This window comes from Anastrepha obliqua, unplaced genomic scaffold (genome assembly GCF_027943255.1).
Source record: "Anastrepha obliqua isolate idAnaObli1 unplaced genomic scaffold, idAnaObli1_1.0 ptg000009l, whole genome shotgun sequence".
Lineage (NCBI taxonomy): Eukaryota > Metazoa > Arthropoda > Insecta > Diptera > Tephritidae > Anastrepha > Anastrepha obliqua.
Genome location: NW_026562178.1, coordinates 1,545,455 through 1,565,608, shown reverse-complemented (window position 1 = coordinate 1,565,608; position 20,154 = coordinate 1,545,455). Strand labels below are relative to the sequence as shown.

General features: G+C 37.4%; 1 protein-coding gene across 1 annotated transcript; it reads left to right on the top strand.

Moving 5' to 3' along the window:
• Positions 1 to 16,066: 16,066 nt before the first annotated feature.
• Positions 16,067 to 17,287, top strand: LOC129251185 (uncharacterized). The gene is made up of 2 exons (XM_054890545.1): positions 16,067 to 17,025; positions 17,071 to 17,287. Exons 1-2 carry the CDS (start codon positions 16,067 to 16,069, stop codon positions 17,285 to 17,287), a joined length of 1,176 nt encoding a protein of 391 aa, XP_054746520.1.
• Positions 17,288 to 20,154: the final 2,867 nt, after the last annotated feature.

Below are 20,154 nucleotides of genomic sequence, written 5' to 3'. Positions count from 1 at the left end.
TGTGAAAAGTTTTTCTTCATAGAAATTATTTTGGTGGAATATTTCGGTGTTTTTGGTTTGTTTAATTATTATTAATAACAACTAATTTAGAAGGAGAAGGATTAGCTAATTTAATTGCGCAATTGGCTGCTTATAATAAACAGTTGGAGGAATTCCGTAAAAGACGTTTACTGAGGTTTCAAAAAATTATAGCAGCAATACATATGCGAAATTCGATATTACATTTTATAATAAGTAGTAAGTGGACAAAGCGTTTATGGAAATGTGGTTTTTTCTGTTATATGAATGCATAGTTAATAATACCTAACAAACATTTCATTAGAATTACGTCAACAAACCTATTTTCTTTGCCGCAACTCACTTTATTTAGTTTTTACTTTGACGTTTTTCCTTATACGCGTAAAAATAATGATTTATTACACAAAAAACATAGCGTTGTATGTCAAAAAGTATAGTTATTATCTAGGACTATTTTATCATCTAAGATTTTGTTAGATAAATTTAGTATGGGAAATCTCGCGTTTTAATTACGGAGTTAAGCACGAAAAAGTAGATAATCTACTTATATGTGAACGTATTATAAGGAATTAATAAAACGACACAAGAGAAAACTCAGTCAATTATAATGGAAACATTTTTGTGGTACTATAAAATTAAATATAAAAATATTAAAATTAATAATAAAAAACGTAATTAAAGCCATAGGGAACATCGGTACAGTTGATGGCTAAACTTTCCGTTACTACCACAATATATTTGGTTGGAGGGCGTGGTACCTCGCACCACGCCCAATAGAAAGATGAAGGTCACACCTAGGGTTGCCAGATGATCTGGACTTGGCTGGATTGTTCAGATATTTCGCTTCATGTCCAGATTCCAGATTTTTAAAATCATGTCCAGACGAAATCAATATACAGAAAAAACAAAAAATGTGGATTTTGGATTTTAAAATACTAAAAACAAATCTTTATTTGTCAAAAAATTAAAATTTTACAGTTTTGGAATTTGTTTTTGACATGAAAAATCATACAAATTTTGGACCTTTTTCTAAGGAAAAGAATTAGAAAATATAAAGTCGACATTTTTGGTTTTTCTGTGTAGGCACATTGAGGCAAAAAACTTTATAAAAATTGCCAGTGAATTAACAAGACTCTCAAAATACACCACTGGATATCAGCTGACGTCTGTTTATATTGAAAGAAAAGAAAAGCGAAAAATTAGCGCGTACATGTTAGCAGAGTTTTGCATTTAATTTATTTTTTAAATTACCTAATTGACCCGTTTAGTTTTTGAAACGTTAAATGTCGGGCGTTAATCAATGTGCTGGTCCTTCGAAAAAAAGGAGAGATAGCCTATATTCAAAGAGGTGGGAAAATATAAGCGAATATTCAGCTTGGATCAAAAAAAGAGATGAATACACTGCACTGTGCAAATACTGTCAAGTGGACATTTCAGTAAGGTATGAAGGTGCTCGCCCCAGAAAATTCAGATGTCTCAAAAGAAGGCTGGCTGCCTGGATAAATTTATTGTGAAGGACAAAGAAAGTACAGACGCAGTATCAACATCACAAGCTGAACTCATATTGGTATTTCACAACGTTATTCATGGTTTAAGTTATAATAGCATGGATTGTCACATTAAGCTTTGCCGAAATATTTTTTTTATAGTAAAATAGCAGCGAATATTTCATGTGGTCGCTCAAAAGCTGCGGCAATTGCACGAAACGTTTTAGCCCCATACGCTCAAGAAAAAATAGTGGCCGATATCCAAAACAGTTATTACTTTTCGATCGGTAATGATGCAGCCAGCATTGGAAACCAAAAGTTTTATGTATACACAGTTTAGTCCTTTAATCCTAAGGTTGGGATTCGTAAAATACTACAAGATTTCTATGAAGGTTTTAACGGTTCATCTAAAGATATTTTTGGAAATATTAAACGCATCACAGAATACAATAATCTGCATCTGAAACAGGTTTCGTCGTTTAGCGTAGATAACGCGACAGTCAATTACGGTGTGCACAATTCCGTTTTTCAAGAGCTCAATAATAATGTTTTAAAAGCAAACTGCAACTGACATGTAATTAATAATTGCTTAAAGCACGCTCTTAATTCTTTATCTGTCGATATTGAAAACATACGCCATGTGCCCATTCGTTGGCTTTCATTGTCACCGGCTTTAGAACGGTTAATTTATAACTTTATAACCTTATTAAAAGGAGAACAAAACACTCGAAAGGAATTACGGGATTTTGTTACCAGCGGACAAGTGATGGATGGCACAAGCCAAGAAAATGAAGAATGTTTTGAAGAAAGCATTTCAGAGGCTTATTTATTTTGTTCACAATGTAATCCAAGCGTTTCAGACAGCAGTATTAATGTTGATGAATGCACTATAGTTGACGTTGACCGTGTAATGCGAAAACTATTAGACAGTTTGAAAGCAGAATCAAAGATAAATTTTATAGAAACAGAGCTAGATCTATTTTAAAAAATCTTCCAGAACAAGATGGCAAAGATTTTAAAGCCGAAGTTGAAAATTTTTTAAAGAGTGCTGTGAAATATTTTCAATCACACTATGATTATAATGACAACTCTATCAAAATGTTATTGTCATCTTTTTGTCTTAAATACAAGTTATTGTCATGGGAGGAACTATGAATAGCTGTAAAACGATTCGATTTAGAAGGAAATATCAACATGGATGATATCTATTCAGAATATTGTTGCTTAAGTTCAGTGTATGATCAATTACCAAAAACCCTATCAAATGATAAAATATGGTCAATTTTTTTCAAAAAATCAAACGACGAGATGAAAAATTAAAAAAAAGTAGTGTCTTTTGTCTTTTCGATACCAATAAGTAATGCTTATTGCGAGAAGGTATGTATTTAGCTTATGTCTTTAGATCTCATAAAAGCAGAACTTGTTATAAGGCTTAATTTTGATAAAGATTGTAGCTCGTATATTCATTTATTAAATACCCCAAGTGGTAAAAACATGGTGCAAGCTGTCAGTAACAATAACAAATATATGCGGAATTAAAGTAAGCTCTTGGTATAATTAATATTTAATTCTTCAAATGTCTTATCCTCTAAGAAGGTCGAAAAACTTTATCCGTTTCTTAGACGGGCTTATTTGAAATTATTTAAACTTTTGTTAATGTTAAATTTGTGAGGGAAGCTGAAAGCAGAAACCCAAGGAACTTTTGAAAATCCTGTATATTTAAAATAAATATAAAAACAACTAATTTTAAAAAATCGAAAACTGGAGAAATATTTAAAAAAATGGTTTACTAAAGCTTTGAAATGATTGTATGTTTTTATTTATTCTTTATTTGTTTATATTTACATGTATATTATTTTTTGCTTTATATGTTACAGAAAAAAATTTTTTCAAAAAAGAAACTAACTGTTGTACGCAACATATTTAAAGCAGAATAAATTTAAATTTTTGTACAGATAAATCAAGCGATTTTAATTAACTTTGTCCATATGTATTGTTCATATGTCCAGGCTCAGGCCAATTTATATCTGGTAACCCTAGTCACACCATTATAACGATGAAAGTTCCAACCTCCTTGGGTCACTATAGAACCCCCATGAAAATCTTAAAAATTAGGTTTTTTGCGACCGTATTTGCATCTTGTACTGAAATATTGTTGAAGAGAATTGTATGAAGCAATCGGTAGCCCAGCAAGCATATAACTTAGATTTTATAATTCAAGCTAAAGGGTGATTTTTTAAGATCTATAGGAAAGTTTTTCAAAAAAACACACGTAAAATTCAGAAAAATGCATGACATTTTTATTCGATAGCACAGTCCATGTAATTTAATGATTGAAGATTATTTCATGCAAATGTTGACCGCGACTGCGCTTCAAATGGTCCATCCGCTTAGTCCAACTTTGGCATACTCTTTCCAATGTTTCGGCCGGTATCTCACATATAAATGCTTTAATGTTGTCTTTCAATGCGTTAATTGAAGCAGGTTTGTTTGTGTAGACATGAGCTTTAACATAGCCCCACAAAAAATAATCTAAAGGCGTTATATCGCACGATCTGGGTGGCCAATTGACAGGTTCCGAACGTTAAATAAAATGTGCACCGAGCTCGTCTCTCAACAAGTCCATTGTTACGCGTGCTGTGTGGCATGTGGCACCGTCTTGCTGAAAGCACATGTCACGCAAGTCAAGCTCTTGCATTCACAGTTATGTTACGATTCGCAGCATCTTTGAAGAAGTACGGTCCAATGATACCTCCAGCCCATAAACCGCACCAAACTGCCACCTTTTCTGGATACATTGGTAGCTTTTGCAATTTTTCTGGCTGATCTTCACTCCAAAATCGACAATTCTGCTTATTTACGTACCCATTGATCCAAAAATGAGCTTCGTCGCTGAACACAATTTTTCGATAAAAGAGTGGATCTTAAACTTTCTTAACAGAATACGCATTTTTATAATAAAATTCAATGATTTGCAAGCGTTGTTCGTTTGTAAGACAATTCATGGTTAAATTATACACCAAACTGAAGATGTTTGACAGTAAAACAAAACACGAAACGTGCGTCAGCTGTTTAAACCAACTGTTTAAAAATATAATAGCTAAAAAATCACCCGTTATTTATGAAAATGTTGTATTGTCGTAAAATTTATAAGTGACCCTGGCGAAAAATTTATTATTTTATAGAAATTTTATTTTGTAAATTTTTTTTTGTTTTTTGTAACATGTATACATATATGTACATTTTCAAAGCACAATGTACAAATATATATACATTCAAAAGCGCCACAGACGGAAATTTGGACTAAAAAATCGCGCGATTTTTTATGAAAATATTTTATTGCGATTTTTTAGTCCAAATTTTCACTATTTTTTAAATAATGATTTATCGAAAGCCAAAGGCCAAAAAATAACTTTAAATAAAATCTTGAATTCATAAGGAGTGTTACTGAGTGAATATTGTTACTTTTCTGTGCTTCTATTTAAGTAAAATAAGCATTTGTAATAGGGCATTTTTTCAATGGAAATGGAAAAATTAAGCATTTTTAACGTTAAATATTTCTATTAGTTCTTACTGGTAATTTATAAAAAGAACTATAAATCAAAAGGCCGATATAGTGACTACATTTGTGTATTATAATTTTTGAATTCGATTAGACATTGTAAGTAAATATATCGTGGTAGCAATGACCCGATTTACACGAGGAGACATCTGGAAGGGAAACATTTTGTTCGGTGGCGAAGGACGGTCGGGGAAGAGAGAAGGGATTTTGTCTCCCGTACTCGGCAACACGCTTTGCTCTTCTTATTCGTATTCCAATCTTTCCAATTTTTGACAGTTGCTTCATTCGTTTTCTTCTTTTTTGGGAGAAGGTTCTGAGTTATGTGTTGGTTTTCAACCAAACGGAAGATAACAAAGATGACAAACATCCGAACACTGCTTGGGAAATGCACGATTATTTTTGCTAGTAAAGTAGGTATAATTTAAAATATATTATGGGGCATGTTTATGTTGAATTCTAATTTTCCTCGCATTTCTAGTTACTCAAGTTAATTTTAAGTTAATTATTTACATATGAAGTATTTTTAATTTAATTTTTTTTATTCAAGTATAAGAATTTATAAATATATTTCAATAAAAAAACAACAAATTATTTATTATTTAACCAGTTTGCATTTTCCATTCATATATTTAAGAAACTGTTGTCGAACGCTCTCTGCTTTACATGTAAGCGCGTGCTAGAATACATCCGAACCAGACGATGCTAAAGTGTTAAATGTCAAAATGTCGCGGAAACATTTTTGCCCGTGTGAACGCGAATGAAACTTCAAAAGAGAATTTCCAGTGTCTCCCTTCCAGATGTCTCCTCGTGTAAATCGGGTCAATGGAAAGCCATCCTCAGTTGATTCTACGTTACTGGAATGACATGGATTTATATCCGGCTAAAGATGTATAGAGAATGTTTATGCTGCTACAACAACCAGTACAAAATACTGTTGTGAGAGAAAGAATTATTGTGTGTTAAGAAAAAGGATACACGTATTGATGGGGGTTATGATCCTCGAAAGACAACGGTTTTATTTGTTTATTTCTATTTGAGGATTTGTATGCATGTACATATCTATCAGAATAAAAACAAATCTTCCAGTTTTTTTTCACATTTTCGCTAGCGGTGTCTATTTTTATGTAAAATAATATTTTTATATGTATTTTACAAAGATTCCCGTTTACCTGTCGTGTCTTCATTTTGATTGTTTGCATTTAAATTTATGGACTTTGATTGTCTGGAGCTTGCCATTTTAAAGTTTTCTATTTCTTCTTGGGCAAGGAATGGCTAGTCTGCACTTGTTCCAAAATACACGAAAACTTTCGAGTTCAAAAATGTTATTAACACGCTTTTATTAGTTCGGGTTGTATGTATGTATGTATGTATGAATGAATGTAACGGAATCTGCGAGCTTAATTTTCACTGGCTTCTAAAAATCTGATCGACTTGGAATTTTTCACACCTATCAAGGACCGATGACAATCCAATAATTTGATAAAAGTTTTCCATTATCCTTTTAGGATTGCCAGGATTAATATTTTCGTTTTTAGATCTTCTGTAGCTTAGTAAGAAAGACAGAGCTAACGCGCGGAGAGGCATGCGCACTGCACTCTCCGAGTTACTCTTACTGATTTCGGGAGTCTACGACTTACTCTTTCGAATTCGAACTTGCTCGGGCACGCGGCACTGCAGTACGAATAGAAGGCTAAAACGTTTTCAGGGTAGTTGCATTTTCACTTTGTATAGTCTTTACACATGCGTAGATACTACAAGTCTCATACACGCAAATTTACTCTATTCAATTTTCATATAAGATGTAATTTTGTTAATTACAATAAAATAATCAAAACATAAATTTTGAAATTATTTTACGGAACAAAATTTTGGCAAGTAAAGACGGAATTTATCATGACTATAATTTCATTTATAAAATTTTATCGATTAAAGTACAATTCACAACAAAAATGAACTAAAAAAACCAAACTGGAACTTTACATCTCGTTTTGATTGTGTCAATATAATCCACGGTCTCCTTTTTCAGTGCTGAGAGTATCTATTCTGTGTTAAGGCCAATGCTGGCCTATCTTTGGACATATAGTCGGTAAAGAAGGAATTAAATGTAACACAATTAGATCGGACTATAAATCACTGACAAAATGAAAACAATAATTTTCATTCAGAACAACAAGGCTCGACCTTCAATCAATGATCTATATGGTAAAAAGTATGTATAATATTGATTATGTTAGTATATTTTGTTGTTACCTCTACGTTTCAGGAGTGGGGTAGCCGTTTCTCAGGCTCCCTCCACGAAATAAGTTCTTCATCCCGATTACTTCTTTATCACGGCCGATAAATGCATAGCTTTAGACTCACAGTCGATAAGAAAGGAATTAAATATAACACGAATATATCGAATCATTAATTCACTGACTGCAATGATAACAATAATTTTCATTCATAGTAAAAAATAGTTTAAAAAAAACTAAAAAACACGCTTTTATTGCTAATCGAACTAAAAAGTAGAAAATAAAAAATAGTACAAAAAAAACTAAAAAACACGCTTTTATTGTAATCGAACTAAAAAGTAGAAAATAAAAAATAGTTTAAAAAAACTGAAAAACACGCTTTTATTGCTCATCGAACTAAAGCGTAGAAAATAAATTTTAATGACAAAGAGACCTATAATGAAGTAATAGCAAATCGAACGATCAGTCATAGTCAACTACCTGAGAATAGAATTATAACAAAAATTAAGATACAAATAGAACTCTAATTTGAACTATTCTATAGGTCTCTTTGTCATTAAAATTTATTTTCTACTTTTTAGTTCGATTAGCAATAAAAGCGTGTTTTTTAGTTTTTTTTTCAACTATTTTTTATCTTCTACTTTTTAGTTCGATTACAATAAAAGTGTGTTTTTTAGTTTTTTTTAAACTATTATATTTTTTATTTTCAGTTTAGGGTTAACAATGGCGTTATACATTAGCCCGTTTCTAATATTATGTATAGAATGCACATGTGTGCTTAACATCGAATCGTTAACCGGCCATCAGTATTTTGAAGAAATCAGTTAATTTGCCGACGTACCGGAGCTTTGGCAGCGGTTTGTTAATAAAAAAAAACAGAGATTATGTTGGTGATGTGATAAAAATTAACGCAACCACCGCAAATGTTGCATTATTTTCGTCTGAAAAAGACTGATTAGAGAGTGTGTGTGGGTACTTGTTAAATGAGCGAGCAGAGTTCTGCTGTCGAGTCCACGATGATGTGGCAGCCGATATTATACTATACTGTATTGTATTTCTGTAAAGTGCATATCTGACGCTCAATATTTACTAATAGTATTTTTGGATCACAATATATCACAAGGCGAATTGAGTACCATTGGGGCGCACTCTTTATTTGTCGCGATTTTGACAAGTCTGACGTTAGTTTCCTTTCCAATACAAAACAAACAAAAAGAGGAGAAAATATATTACATGTTTGTGAAAAATCAGTAAACGGCTTGGTAATATTGTGATTTGTGAGATTGAAACTAAACGAACTAATAAAAAAGAAGTGCTTTGTGTCTAATTGTGGACAAATTCTCTTTAAGTGGCGGGTCCCCAACCCAGCGCACAACCAGCTATCCTAGAATGCTTCGCCTTCTCACTTTAGCTCGCTCCCGAACGGGTGTTCGGAAACTACCCAGAGGATACTTGGGTTAATCTCGGGAGTTGGAGCTGTGAGCTGCTATAACCATATGCAGAAGAATCGTCCTGGCCACTCCCAAGTGAATGGCGATCAGTAACTTTCCCCACTTGCGTGGACCTCTACATATGGAACCATCCTCCTCATTGTGGACAAATTATGACAATATAAAGCCAGCATATGACAGAAGACGCCGTGGCAAGAAAATGTGTGTGTGTGAGTATGATTGTATGATTTCTTGTGTTTGGTTATCTCCATTGCTTTCGCCTACTCTTCCTATTCGCAAACAAGTAGCTCCTCCTCCTTTTGTTTATTTATTCAAGGGCTCTTACGACACATCCGATTCGGAGTGCGTAACTATGCACTCTACCATCCTTGAATATGTCACAAGGATAATAGCTAAGGCGAAATGAGTACTGAAGGTGGCATCTTTCATTTTTTGCGATTTGAACAATTTTTTCCCCCTTACCAATACAAAACAAACCAACGGTGAGAAATAACATTTTTCAAACACTTCAGTGAATGGCTCGGTAAAAGTGTTATATATGAGATTTGAACTAAACAAACTAATGAAAACGAAATGTCGCGAGGTAAAATGGGAAAGTACAAATTAATATAATGCCTCCAAATGCAGTTTTATGTGGAAGACGCCGTGGCAAGAAAGTATGTGTGCGTGTTTTTTCTCATTTTCTTTATTAGTTTAATTTTGTTTGTATAAGAAACTAACAATAAGTTAACAAATCTTATGTGCTAGAGTATTATGTTTCCTTCCCAGTGCTAAGAAACTATTTTTTCAACGAGATATATATGTACATATTTGAATAAATCCGATGTGAATGTGATGGAAGTGAATGGAGTGAGCTAGAAAGGACGGATTTCTAGTCTCTGATTCTTCGTGTTCAAGTTTTTTTTCCCGAGTGTAATAAATGTGGATGTAGGGAGCTGAAAAGGACAAGTTTCTAGCCTTCGATTTTTCGTAGCTGGGAGGCGGAAAGGCCTAGTCTCCAGTCTCTCTTAAAATTGCATTTATCTCTCATGACGATGAGGCCGTACTAAAAGCCGGAATGACCGGGATTCTGTTGCCTTCGTGGACGGACCCTCGTGCGAAATGAGGTAATTAAGATAGTGCAGACTTGAAGATGTCTTTTTTTTCTCAATCGTGTGTAAACTTCATTTAGAAATAGATTTCGGGCTAGTTTATTGGGATAGTCTTCTAACTCTTGAAGGTATTTTTTGCTCAACCGTTAGCGTTCTTTACATACCATGAAAAAAAGGTTTTCATTTAAAGCTTGATATTAGTCACTTTCTTTTCAATATGATTCCGCCATGTGAGTCTTCTATCTAAGTGAATTCCAAAATATTTTATTTTATTTTGTTGTGGTATATTCTGACCATTAATTGTAACTGCAAGCAAGTTTCTTTCCTTAGAGTATTGTATTTATTTATTAATAATGAAATATAATTATAAATAACTATATTACAAAAAAGAGGCACTAGCTACTAAGACTATCGGCCTGGTTCCTTAGAGTAATATGCACTCGTTTGGTTTGATTCACCTTTATTTTCCAGTTTTTAAGCTATGCTTCGTTTGGGCCTCAAAGTATTGCAGTATCATCGGCAAATGTTGATCTCATTGTTTGGCTCATCGTTGGCATGTCAGAGGTATATAAGACGTATAAAATAGGATCTAGAACGCTGCCCTGTGGAATACCAGTGTCTATTGTACAACGCCGCGAGAAAAAATCGTTTTGCTATTTAACAAATTGTATGTGTGAGTCTTATCATGAAATCTCGCTACACGAGGGTTTGGTTCATTATAAGCAAGATTGCTAAAAATTAACTAGCTGGAGCAGCTGATGAGCGCGACGTGGCTGAAAAAGCCAAATATCAACAGGTGGTAAAAGAATATGAAGAGTTCCTATCAAAAAAGCCGAAAGGAGACAACAACAAAAAAGTAATGCGACGAAAAGAAACAGACGTTATCGATCAGGCAACGAAGAGACCTAAGGTGTCCAATAGCATCGATGAATTAACAAGGCAACGACCATTTAGTGAGGAGTTAAGGTTAACTTTCTGTTTGCTCTGATCGATGATATCACCAACAGCGGCAGAGCAGTCCTGCAGGAATGGGGCAGGTGGAGGCCAAACTGTCCAAGATCGTGCTAGACAAGCAGGTAGTTGGAGCACAGGGCTGTTCTCTCCCTTCCTTTGATTCTACAGGAATACTTACAGGTTGTAGGGTGATCAAATGCGATGACGATTGGTCAAGGGTTGTCCTCGAAAAATGTGTAGCTAAGATCAGAAACACACTGGAAGGTTTAAAGCTTAAGCTTATTCCGGCAAAAGACATACCTTGCCCTCTTCGTGCTCGCATTTGGCTACCGGTGATGGACACAGACGTTGCAGATGTGCTCAAGTACCTCAAGTCACACAACTTGACAGTCGTAAAGACAGAAAAACCACAGAAAAATAGCATGTCATTTGTGTTGCAGATTAAGACGATCTGGAAGAGATCGACCACAATATAGAGCTGGAAAAGCTAGAAAAGCCCGACCTAGCTGAAGACAGCAACAAACCCGATGCCTAAGGCCTTACAGGTTCCTCTGCAGCACTCGAAATGTGCTACAAAGAACTTGGGTGTTCTCCTCCGAGAGGAAGACATCGACATCGGATTCATACAGGAACCATGGATCAGAGACACTGAAACTAAAGAGTTCCAACAACGATGGTAACCTATACTACACTAGATCACTCGGTAAGCCAAGATCATGTATATGTAGTCACTATAACACATATAAAAGCTTTTCTGTGCTCCAACTTTAGTATAACTGATTTGACAGTTGTGAAGGTGGAGTTGCAGAAATCGGCACTATACCTTGCGTCAGTGCAACATGACAAACCGGCGCCGCCAGACGAAGTGACTAGGTTGCTATCATCTTTCAACAACACAGACAGACTGTTGATGGGCTGCGACGCAAACGCCAGGAATGAACTTTAGGCCAGTTCGGAGAGGAATGATAGAGGTGAGTCACTGTTCGATTTTATTTGAAACACCAACTTGAACATATGTAACGTAGGGACCACTCTAACCTTCAAGGTTGGGAAGAGGTCTTAGATATTGCTCTGGACGCAAACAACAGCTCACATATAGTTAAAAATTGGAGGCTATTCGACAAGAAATCCTTTGCAGACCACAGTTGGATTCTCTTCAATATCAGTCTCAAGCTTGAGAAACCAACTCCTTATAGAAATCCAAGAAGAACAAACTGTTACACATTCAATAAAGTATTAGGAGGTTGAATTAGTTTTAAAGGTGACACACAGATGGCGCTATTTATCACTTTATCGCGTTGGCAATACTGAAAATATATTCATGACAAAGCCTCATCCCTAGGCTTTGTTTATCAGTATCTGTCATTTCGCTGAAGTATAAAAAACGCAGTGTTTTCGTGCTCCGAGTATGTCAACTTTCGTGCCGTCGAAACGCAATTTGCGGGAAGCTTTGCTTTTCTGCTTCAATTTGAAAAAAAAAAAAATACAGCCCAAGCTCGTGAATTGCTGCAGGAGGCCTACCCAGACCATACTCCGTCGATTTCAACATGTGAGTACTGGTTTCGACGATTCAAAAGTGGTGATTTTCACACCGAAGACAAGGAGCGTATTGGCCAGCCCAAAAAGTTCGAGGACGCGGAATTGGGGGAATTGGTAAACGAGGACTCGTGCCAAACCCAAGAACAGCTTGCTGAATCATTGGGCGTTGATAAATCAACCGTTTGCAAGCGTCTAAAAGCGATGGGAATGATCCAAAAGCAAGGACATTGGGTCCCGTACGAGTTGAAGCTGCGCGACGTCGAACGGCGATTTTTTACGTGCGAATTGCTGATGGAGCGACAAAATCGGAAGGGTTTTTTGCATCGGGTGGTGACTGGCGACGAAAAATGGATCCACTACGATAACCCAAAACGCAAAAAATCATGGGGTTTGCCCGGCCACGCATCAACGTCGACGGCCAAGCAGAATATTCACGGCAAGAAAATCATGCTCTGCATTTGGTGGGATCAGGTCGGCGTCGTATATTTTGAGCTGCTCCAACCGGGCGAAACAATCACGGGGGATCGTTACCGACTGTAATTGATGCGTTTAAGCCGGGCATTGAAAGAAAAACGGCCGGAAACGGTAAAAAGGCACGACAAGGTTATTTTGCAACATGACAACGCTCGGCCGCATGTTGCTCAACCTGTCAAAAAATACCTTGGAACGCTTGGCTGGGAAGTGTTACCCCACCCGCCGTATAGTCCAGACATAGCTCCCTCCGATTATCATTTGTTCCGGCATATGAGTCTCGATTTGGCGGACCAGCGGTTCTCCTCGTACGAGGCTACCAAAATATGGGTTGAGTCATGGATAGCCAAGCAGCGGCCAGAATTTTGGAGGAACGGCATCCGGAAATCGCCCGAAAGATGGGAGAAAGTTGTAGCTAGCGATGGCCAATACTTCGAATAAAATATTTTGTACCGTTTTTTCACAATAAAGCCCCAAATCTTCGAAAAAAACCTTTAAAACTAATTCAACCTCCCAATAGAAAAGTCTAAACTTCAACACATCAATAAAACCATAACTTCAAGTAGAGACTTAGATGAGAAAGTAAGAGCTTTCGAGGTTTCGTTGACGAAAGATTTGAAGCTTCATGTCCTGTCCCGCACGGCAAAACCACTTACCCCGCCTGGTGTAATGTAGATTTAAGTCAGCTTAGAAAAATTACAAGAGAAATCTTCAACATCTGCTATAAATATAAGTACTTTAAGTCTAACACAGACTGTCCTAGGGAATACAAAAAAGCAATTAGAGAAGCTCAGACAGAAGCTTGGAAAGATTTCTGTAATTCCATAGAATCAAACAAAGGTACAGCCAAACTGAGTAAACTTCTATCTTAAGAACACACCTGTTGAGTCCAATTTAGTATTAGTTTAAAATACTTTAATGTTTTTCAACTCTTGTTATTCGTTATAATTTTTTGTGAAAATAAGTAGGTTTTGTTTTAAATAATTGTGTATATATAGGGAATAGTTTGTAATAAATTTTGAGAGAAAAATTGTAACTTTTCAATTTAAGCAGCAAATTTCATTATTGTTTTGGACAATTGTTGAATTAAGGACTCTGCCCGCAACATTAAGGATACAGGACTCTCCCCGCAGCGAATTTATAGCCGCCTTCAAGATTCTTCCCGCATTATTGGTTCTTCCTGCATATTAAGGATTCTTCCCGCAACATTTTTGGTCCTTCGAGCCGGATATAGTCACTCCGCTTGCCTTTTGGATATACGCATTCGCTTGTGTACATACATACGCGTAGCAAAAGGCGCAACGAATATTAAGAAAGTTATATTTTTGTGCATTAAATCGTGTGTACGTTTGTGCAGCCGTTCCTGCATTTAACATCGCGAAAATTCTAAAACCCGTCGTTGCTTTTCTGTTACATTAAAAATGTCGAATTCTACTAAAACGCGCGATTCCGCTCTCAATGCCATTAAGCGGTATATGGCAAAAAGTATTGATGAGGCATTCACTATGGATGCAGAAAATATTGCAAGCTACCTTCAGTTATTGAGTGAACAGTGGGATCGTTTTAACGTTGCTCAAGACGCTGTAGAAATTACTTGTGGTGCCGATGTTATTGAAATTGAAGAAAATGTGCGTATCCAAGCCGAAACTTGGTACTCTACAGCTTCAGATAACTTTAGCCGCGTGAAAAATTGTCGTACTAAATTGCAAGATAGCTCCACAAAGGCATCTGTGTCCACGGTTATACGTTTACCGAAAATGGAGTTGCCCACGTTATCCGGTGACTCTACAGAATGGATTAGTTTTTTCGACGCGTTTTCCTCGTTAGTCGATAGTAACTCTGCTTTATCAGATGGACAAAAGTTGCACTATCTGCGAAGCTGCTTGAAAGGTGACGCGTTGAAAATTATCAGTGGTTTTAAAATATGTGACGCAAATTACGTTGAAGCTTGGGGTCTATTAACATCGCGGTATAAGGTTATTCGTGTAATTGTCGAATCTCATCTTCGCGCGTTGGCTGAAATTAAAAGGGCTACGCATGACAATGCTGACGTAATCAAAGGTGTAATTGATGCGTTCCAACAGCATAATCGCGAGCTTAAAGCGTTGGGTCGTCCAATGGATTTTTGGGATAATTGGTTGGTACATGAGGTCGTCAGTAAGTTGGCATTCGAAACGCGTAAGCAGTGGGAGTTATCGCTCGTTAGTGATGATCCTCCATCTTTTGAGCAACTAATAACATTTTTAGAGATAAGATGTCGATCGTTATCGATGTTTTCGTCGTCAACAACATCAGTACTAATTAAGATTAAAACTGCATCAGCAAGCAAGTCGACAAATGTGTTCCACGCGGTATCAAAACAATGTATCAAAACAAAATAACGTGTGTGCATATTGTAGTGGACCACATAAAATTTACAGTTGTGAAAAATTTCGTGAATTGGACTTGTCCACAAAATCACAGTTCGTGAAGCAAGGTCGCATATGCTTCAACTGCTTAAGTTGAGGTCACTATAAATACCGTTGTAACAGTGCTTCCACTTGCCGCATGTGTAAACAACGTCATCACACCCTGTTGCACGGTGCTTTGCATTCAACGACCGTTACCGCAGTGAACAACTACATCGGCAACGCGACACATCCGCTATGCGCTGCTGACGCCACATCAAAGGTAAGCGCAAAAAATTTTGAACTTCCAGCAAGCGTAGACATTCCACGCGTTTCTTCATGCTTGAACTCGAGCTCCAGTCCACCTATAGCGGTAGAAAGAGTTGTGCTGTTATACACCGCATTAGTGAAGGTACGCGACTGTTCTGGTAATTGTCAGCCCGCACGTGCACTTTTCGATTCTGGATCACATGCTTCTTTTGTGACCGAGGCGTGTGTGCAACGCTTAGGCCTGCCGCGTTCAACATCGAAAGTTAACATTACTGGAATTGGGTCAGCGCAAAGAGGACGAGCTAGAGGTGAAGTATCACTTTCTCTTTCTTCTTTCTCTACAAAACAATGCTTATCTGTCAAAACGTCAATTTTGTCTAAAATTACGAGCGACTTACCAACACAGACTATAGCTACTTCATCGTGGCCACATATCCGAGGTTTGTTTGAAGCCTGGGCGGATCGATATATTGATTGGTATGGACGTTATGGATCAACTGATCTGTACAGAGCTTCGTAAGGGTCCATCTGGAGCTCCTATGGCTCAACTGACGGTTTTTGGGTGGACTCTGTTTGGAAGCGTGAATGGATCTGAGCCTGATATGCCACGCTTCCAGTCGTTACATTTGGATCGAGCATTGAACAAGTTATGGGAGTTAAAGGAAGCTCCGCAAAAAATTTGGTTTCAAGACATATGGCGCACTAAGGTAGGTTGGGATGATATCATTCCTGAGTCTATCGCAACGAAGTGGTTGGAGCATCGCATAGAACTCAAGCAATTGGCACATTTGAAGGTGAACCGGTGGTTTGGTACTGAAGTAGCTGGGTCATTTACGCAATTGCACGTATTCGCAGATGCGTCCGAGTGCGCTTACGCCGCCGTTTTGTATGCACGAACAACACAAAGCGACGGTAGCATTACTGTGTCATTAATTTCGTCGAAAACCAAGGTAGCTCCGCTTAAGCCGACAATGTTGCCACGTCTTGAATTATGCGCCGCTCATCTTGCTGCTAAACTAGTGCGAAGCGTGCTGCACTGCTGGTCTGATCTCCGTTATCCGCTTTTCGCTTGGACTGACTCTACTATAACATTGGCATGGTTACAAGCTCACCCCAGCAGATGGATGACATTTATAGCCAACCGCGTCGCTGATATTCAAGAAGTTTTGCCTCCCGAATGTTCAAACCACGTTCGTTCTGAACAGAATCCTGCAGATTGTGCTGCAAGAGGTATAACCCCCTCCGAATTATTACGTCATCAATTGTGGTGGGCTGGTCCTATTTTCCTGAAAAGCACTGAACAATTGTGGAAGCAGAAAATATCTAAAGAGCCCACTACAGAGCTGGGCATACGAAATAGTATTCGTGCCCATGTGACTAATTCTACAGATTATTGGTCCATGATGACAAAATACTCATCGTATTCTAAGCTGCGTCGAGTTATTTCCTACGTTTTACGCTTTTTGACCAACATTCGGTCTAACAAGCGGCTTAATGTTATAAAGCGTTTTGGTACACCGAGTTGCCAAGAGTTATTTGAAGCTGAACTTCGCCTAATCAGGTATACGCAACGATTTTATTTTTCTAATGAAATTTCTCTTTGCAGCGCTAAAAGACAAATCCCACTTCGCAGTAGTCTTTTGCGTCTGCAGCCCTTTCTGGATGAGACTTGTGTTCTACGTGTTGGAGGAAGAATAAAAAATGATGAAGTCGCTCCAGATGTTAGGCATCCCATTATCTTGCCTAAGAACTGTCCGCTTGCTAAGTTAATAATCTGCGAAATACACAAGGTAACTTTGCACGCTGGGCCCCGCATTATGTAAACTGTCTTGCAACGTCGTTATTGGGTTATCGGCGCTCGTAGCTTGATCCGTAGCTTGATCCGTAATATATACCATAAGTGCGTGAAATGCACTTATTTGAACCGCAATCTTACCACACAAATCATGGGTGATCTACCTGTCATTCGCACAACCTACGCCCGTTGTCTTACTCACACTACTGTCGATTTCGCTGGACCTTACCTCTACAAGTTCACACAAGGAAGAAGAGCTAAGTCTACCAAAGACTACATCTGCTCGTTCATTTCTATGTGCACTGGTGCGATGCATCTCGAATTTGTTGGTGACCTGTCAACACCAGCATTCCTAAATGTGTTTAAAAGGTTCACAAATCGCCGAGGTTTTTGTAAGGTCATGATATCAGATAACGGTACAAATTTCGTTGGAGCCGAGAAGGAGTTGCGCATTGCATTTCAACAGTGCATGGCTGATATTAAACTTCGCTCGCTAGACTGGAGTCAAACGTATCAAGTATCACTTAAAACGCGTACTAGGAGAAGTTCCACTATCATACGAAGAGTTCAACACACTTTTGACTGAAATAGAAGTTTGCGCAAACTCTCGCCCACTCTGTGATAATTCTGAAACTGCTGGTGACTTAGAAGTTCTAACTCCCGGACATTTCATAGTCGGTGAACCGCTTAAGTCAATACCGCAACCTGAGGGTCAAGGGTTTCGTGGAAATCTTCGTCAGCGATGGCAAGCAATTTCTGCCATGAGACAACATTTCTGGCGTCGTTGGAGAGACGAGTACCTCGTGAGCTTACAACGTCGCACCAAGTGATTTCGTTCTCACGCAACATTGAAGAAGGGGATGTGGTTGCTGTTTTCAACGAGCCTAATCCTCCGACGAAGTGGACGCTTGCACGAGTGATCGAATGCCATCATGGCACCGATGGACGCGTAAGAGTAGTTACGTTGAAAACACGGCATGGCGAATTGGTTCGCCCTATAGTCAGACTTTGCATTTTGCCAACGAAAGGAGATTAATTTCATGAAGAAACTAATAACTTATCGTAAATGTTTTTCAAGGCTTTTCATTTTCTTTTTAATATTTTATTTTGAACTTATTAAGATAGTTCAAGGGCGGCGGTATGTTGAGTCCAATTTAGTATTAGTTTAAAATACTTTAATGTTTTTCAACTCTTGTTATTCGATATAATTTTTTGTGAAAATAAGTAGGTTTTGTTTGAAATAATTGTGTATGTATAGGGAATAGTTTTAAATAAATTGTGAGAGAAAAATTGTAACTTTTCAATTGAAGCAGCAAATTTCATTATTGGTTTGGACAATTGTTGGATTAAGGACTCACCCGCAGCGAATTTATAGCCGCCTTCAAGATTCTTCCCGCATTATTGGTTCTTCCTGCATATTAAATATTCTCCCCGAAACAACTCCTGTCCTTATTTCTTGAGGAAAGACAATGAAGAATGGAAAAAATCCTCGCCGATACATTCGATTAACTCATAAACACACATTTTCCAGGCAACACAGAATATATTGAGAACAATATTAATTTAATAATAGTGTTCAAATGTCCAACTTGTCATCCAATACATTCAACCACATCGTATCTGAACATAGAATTTTATGGGCGATGGAAAACTTTGAACTATACAAAGCAGACGGCCCAGATGGGATATTTCCTGCTATGATGTGGAATACTCGAAAAACGACGATTCTTTGGCTGGAGGGCATATTCCAAAAAGCTGGAAGAGATTAAGGTTACTTTATCCTTAAAGCTGGTAGACGAGGTCATAATACAGACCAGACTGATGGTCCTTTATTCTTAAAACTCTCGAGCGATTGTTGGATGAATATCTCAGAGAAAATATTGCAAACACAACAATTTCATCATCCCAACATGCCTACCTCAAAGGAAAATTTACAGAGACAGCTCTTTATGAAGTTGTAAGTACGATTGAGAGGAGCATAGAATACAAACAATACTCACTAGTGGCTTTTTTCGACATAGAGGGGGTTTTAACAACGTTAGCACAAGATCCATAATCGAGACTCTTAATATGTTAGGCACAGACATAGGTCTCAACGAATGGATAGAGAATATGATTAAAACTAGAATAATCATCAGTGAGATAGGCAGCAGCACAGTAAAACGCTCTGTAAACAGAGGAACGCTCTGTCTGCTGTGGTTATTAGTTGTTAACGCTATCCTTACCAAATTCAACCGAAAGGGAATTAAAGTAGTGGCGTATGCGGATGACATAGTGCTTATGGTTTCAGGAAATGTTTCCAAGCATAATCAGTGAGATTATGGAAGGATGGTGGACTTAATTAAAAATTTCAATAACAATTAATTAAAACATATGGGTTGGGTTTAGAAAAATGTGACATGGGAAAGTTAAGGCAAAGTACATGGTCCGCCATATAACTTTACGGAATTAAAAATGCTATAAAAAAGAAACTACTCAATATTTTTCAAAACGGTTTTTTTATTTTGAAGTACAATCCTTCCGGTTAATGATGGAACACAACTTCATTCATACGGCTGCCTTGGACTTTGTACGGCGTCATACCAAGGTCTTTACGCAAAATTCGTCTCAATGATGTCTCCGAAATGTCCAATTGTTGAGAACGACGGTGAACTGATGTTCCTGGTGATTCACGAACACTCTCGGCCACAGCAGGAATATTTTCGGGTGTACGCACGGTTTTTGGTCGGTCACGCGTTGGTTTGTCAATAAGCAACCCAGTTTCTCTTACTTTTTTCGCAAAGTAACGCACATACGCTTCATTCGGTGCTTTTCTTCTTCCCATTGCCGTACGTAATTTTCGTACACATTCTGCAACATTACCATGATTTTCAAAGTAATGTCGCAATATTTCCC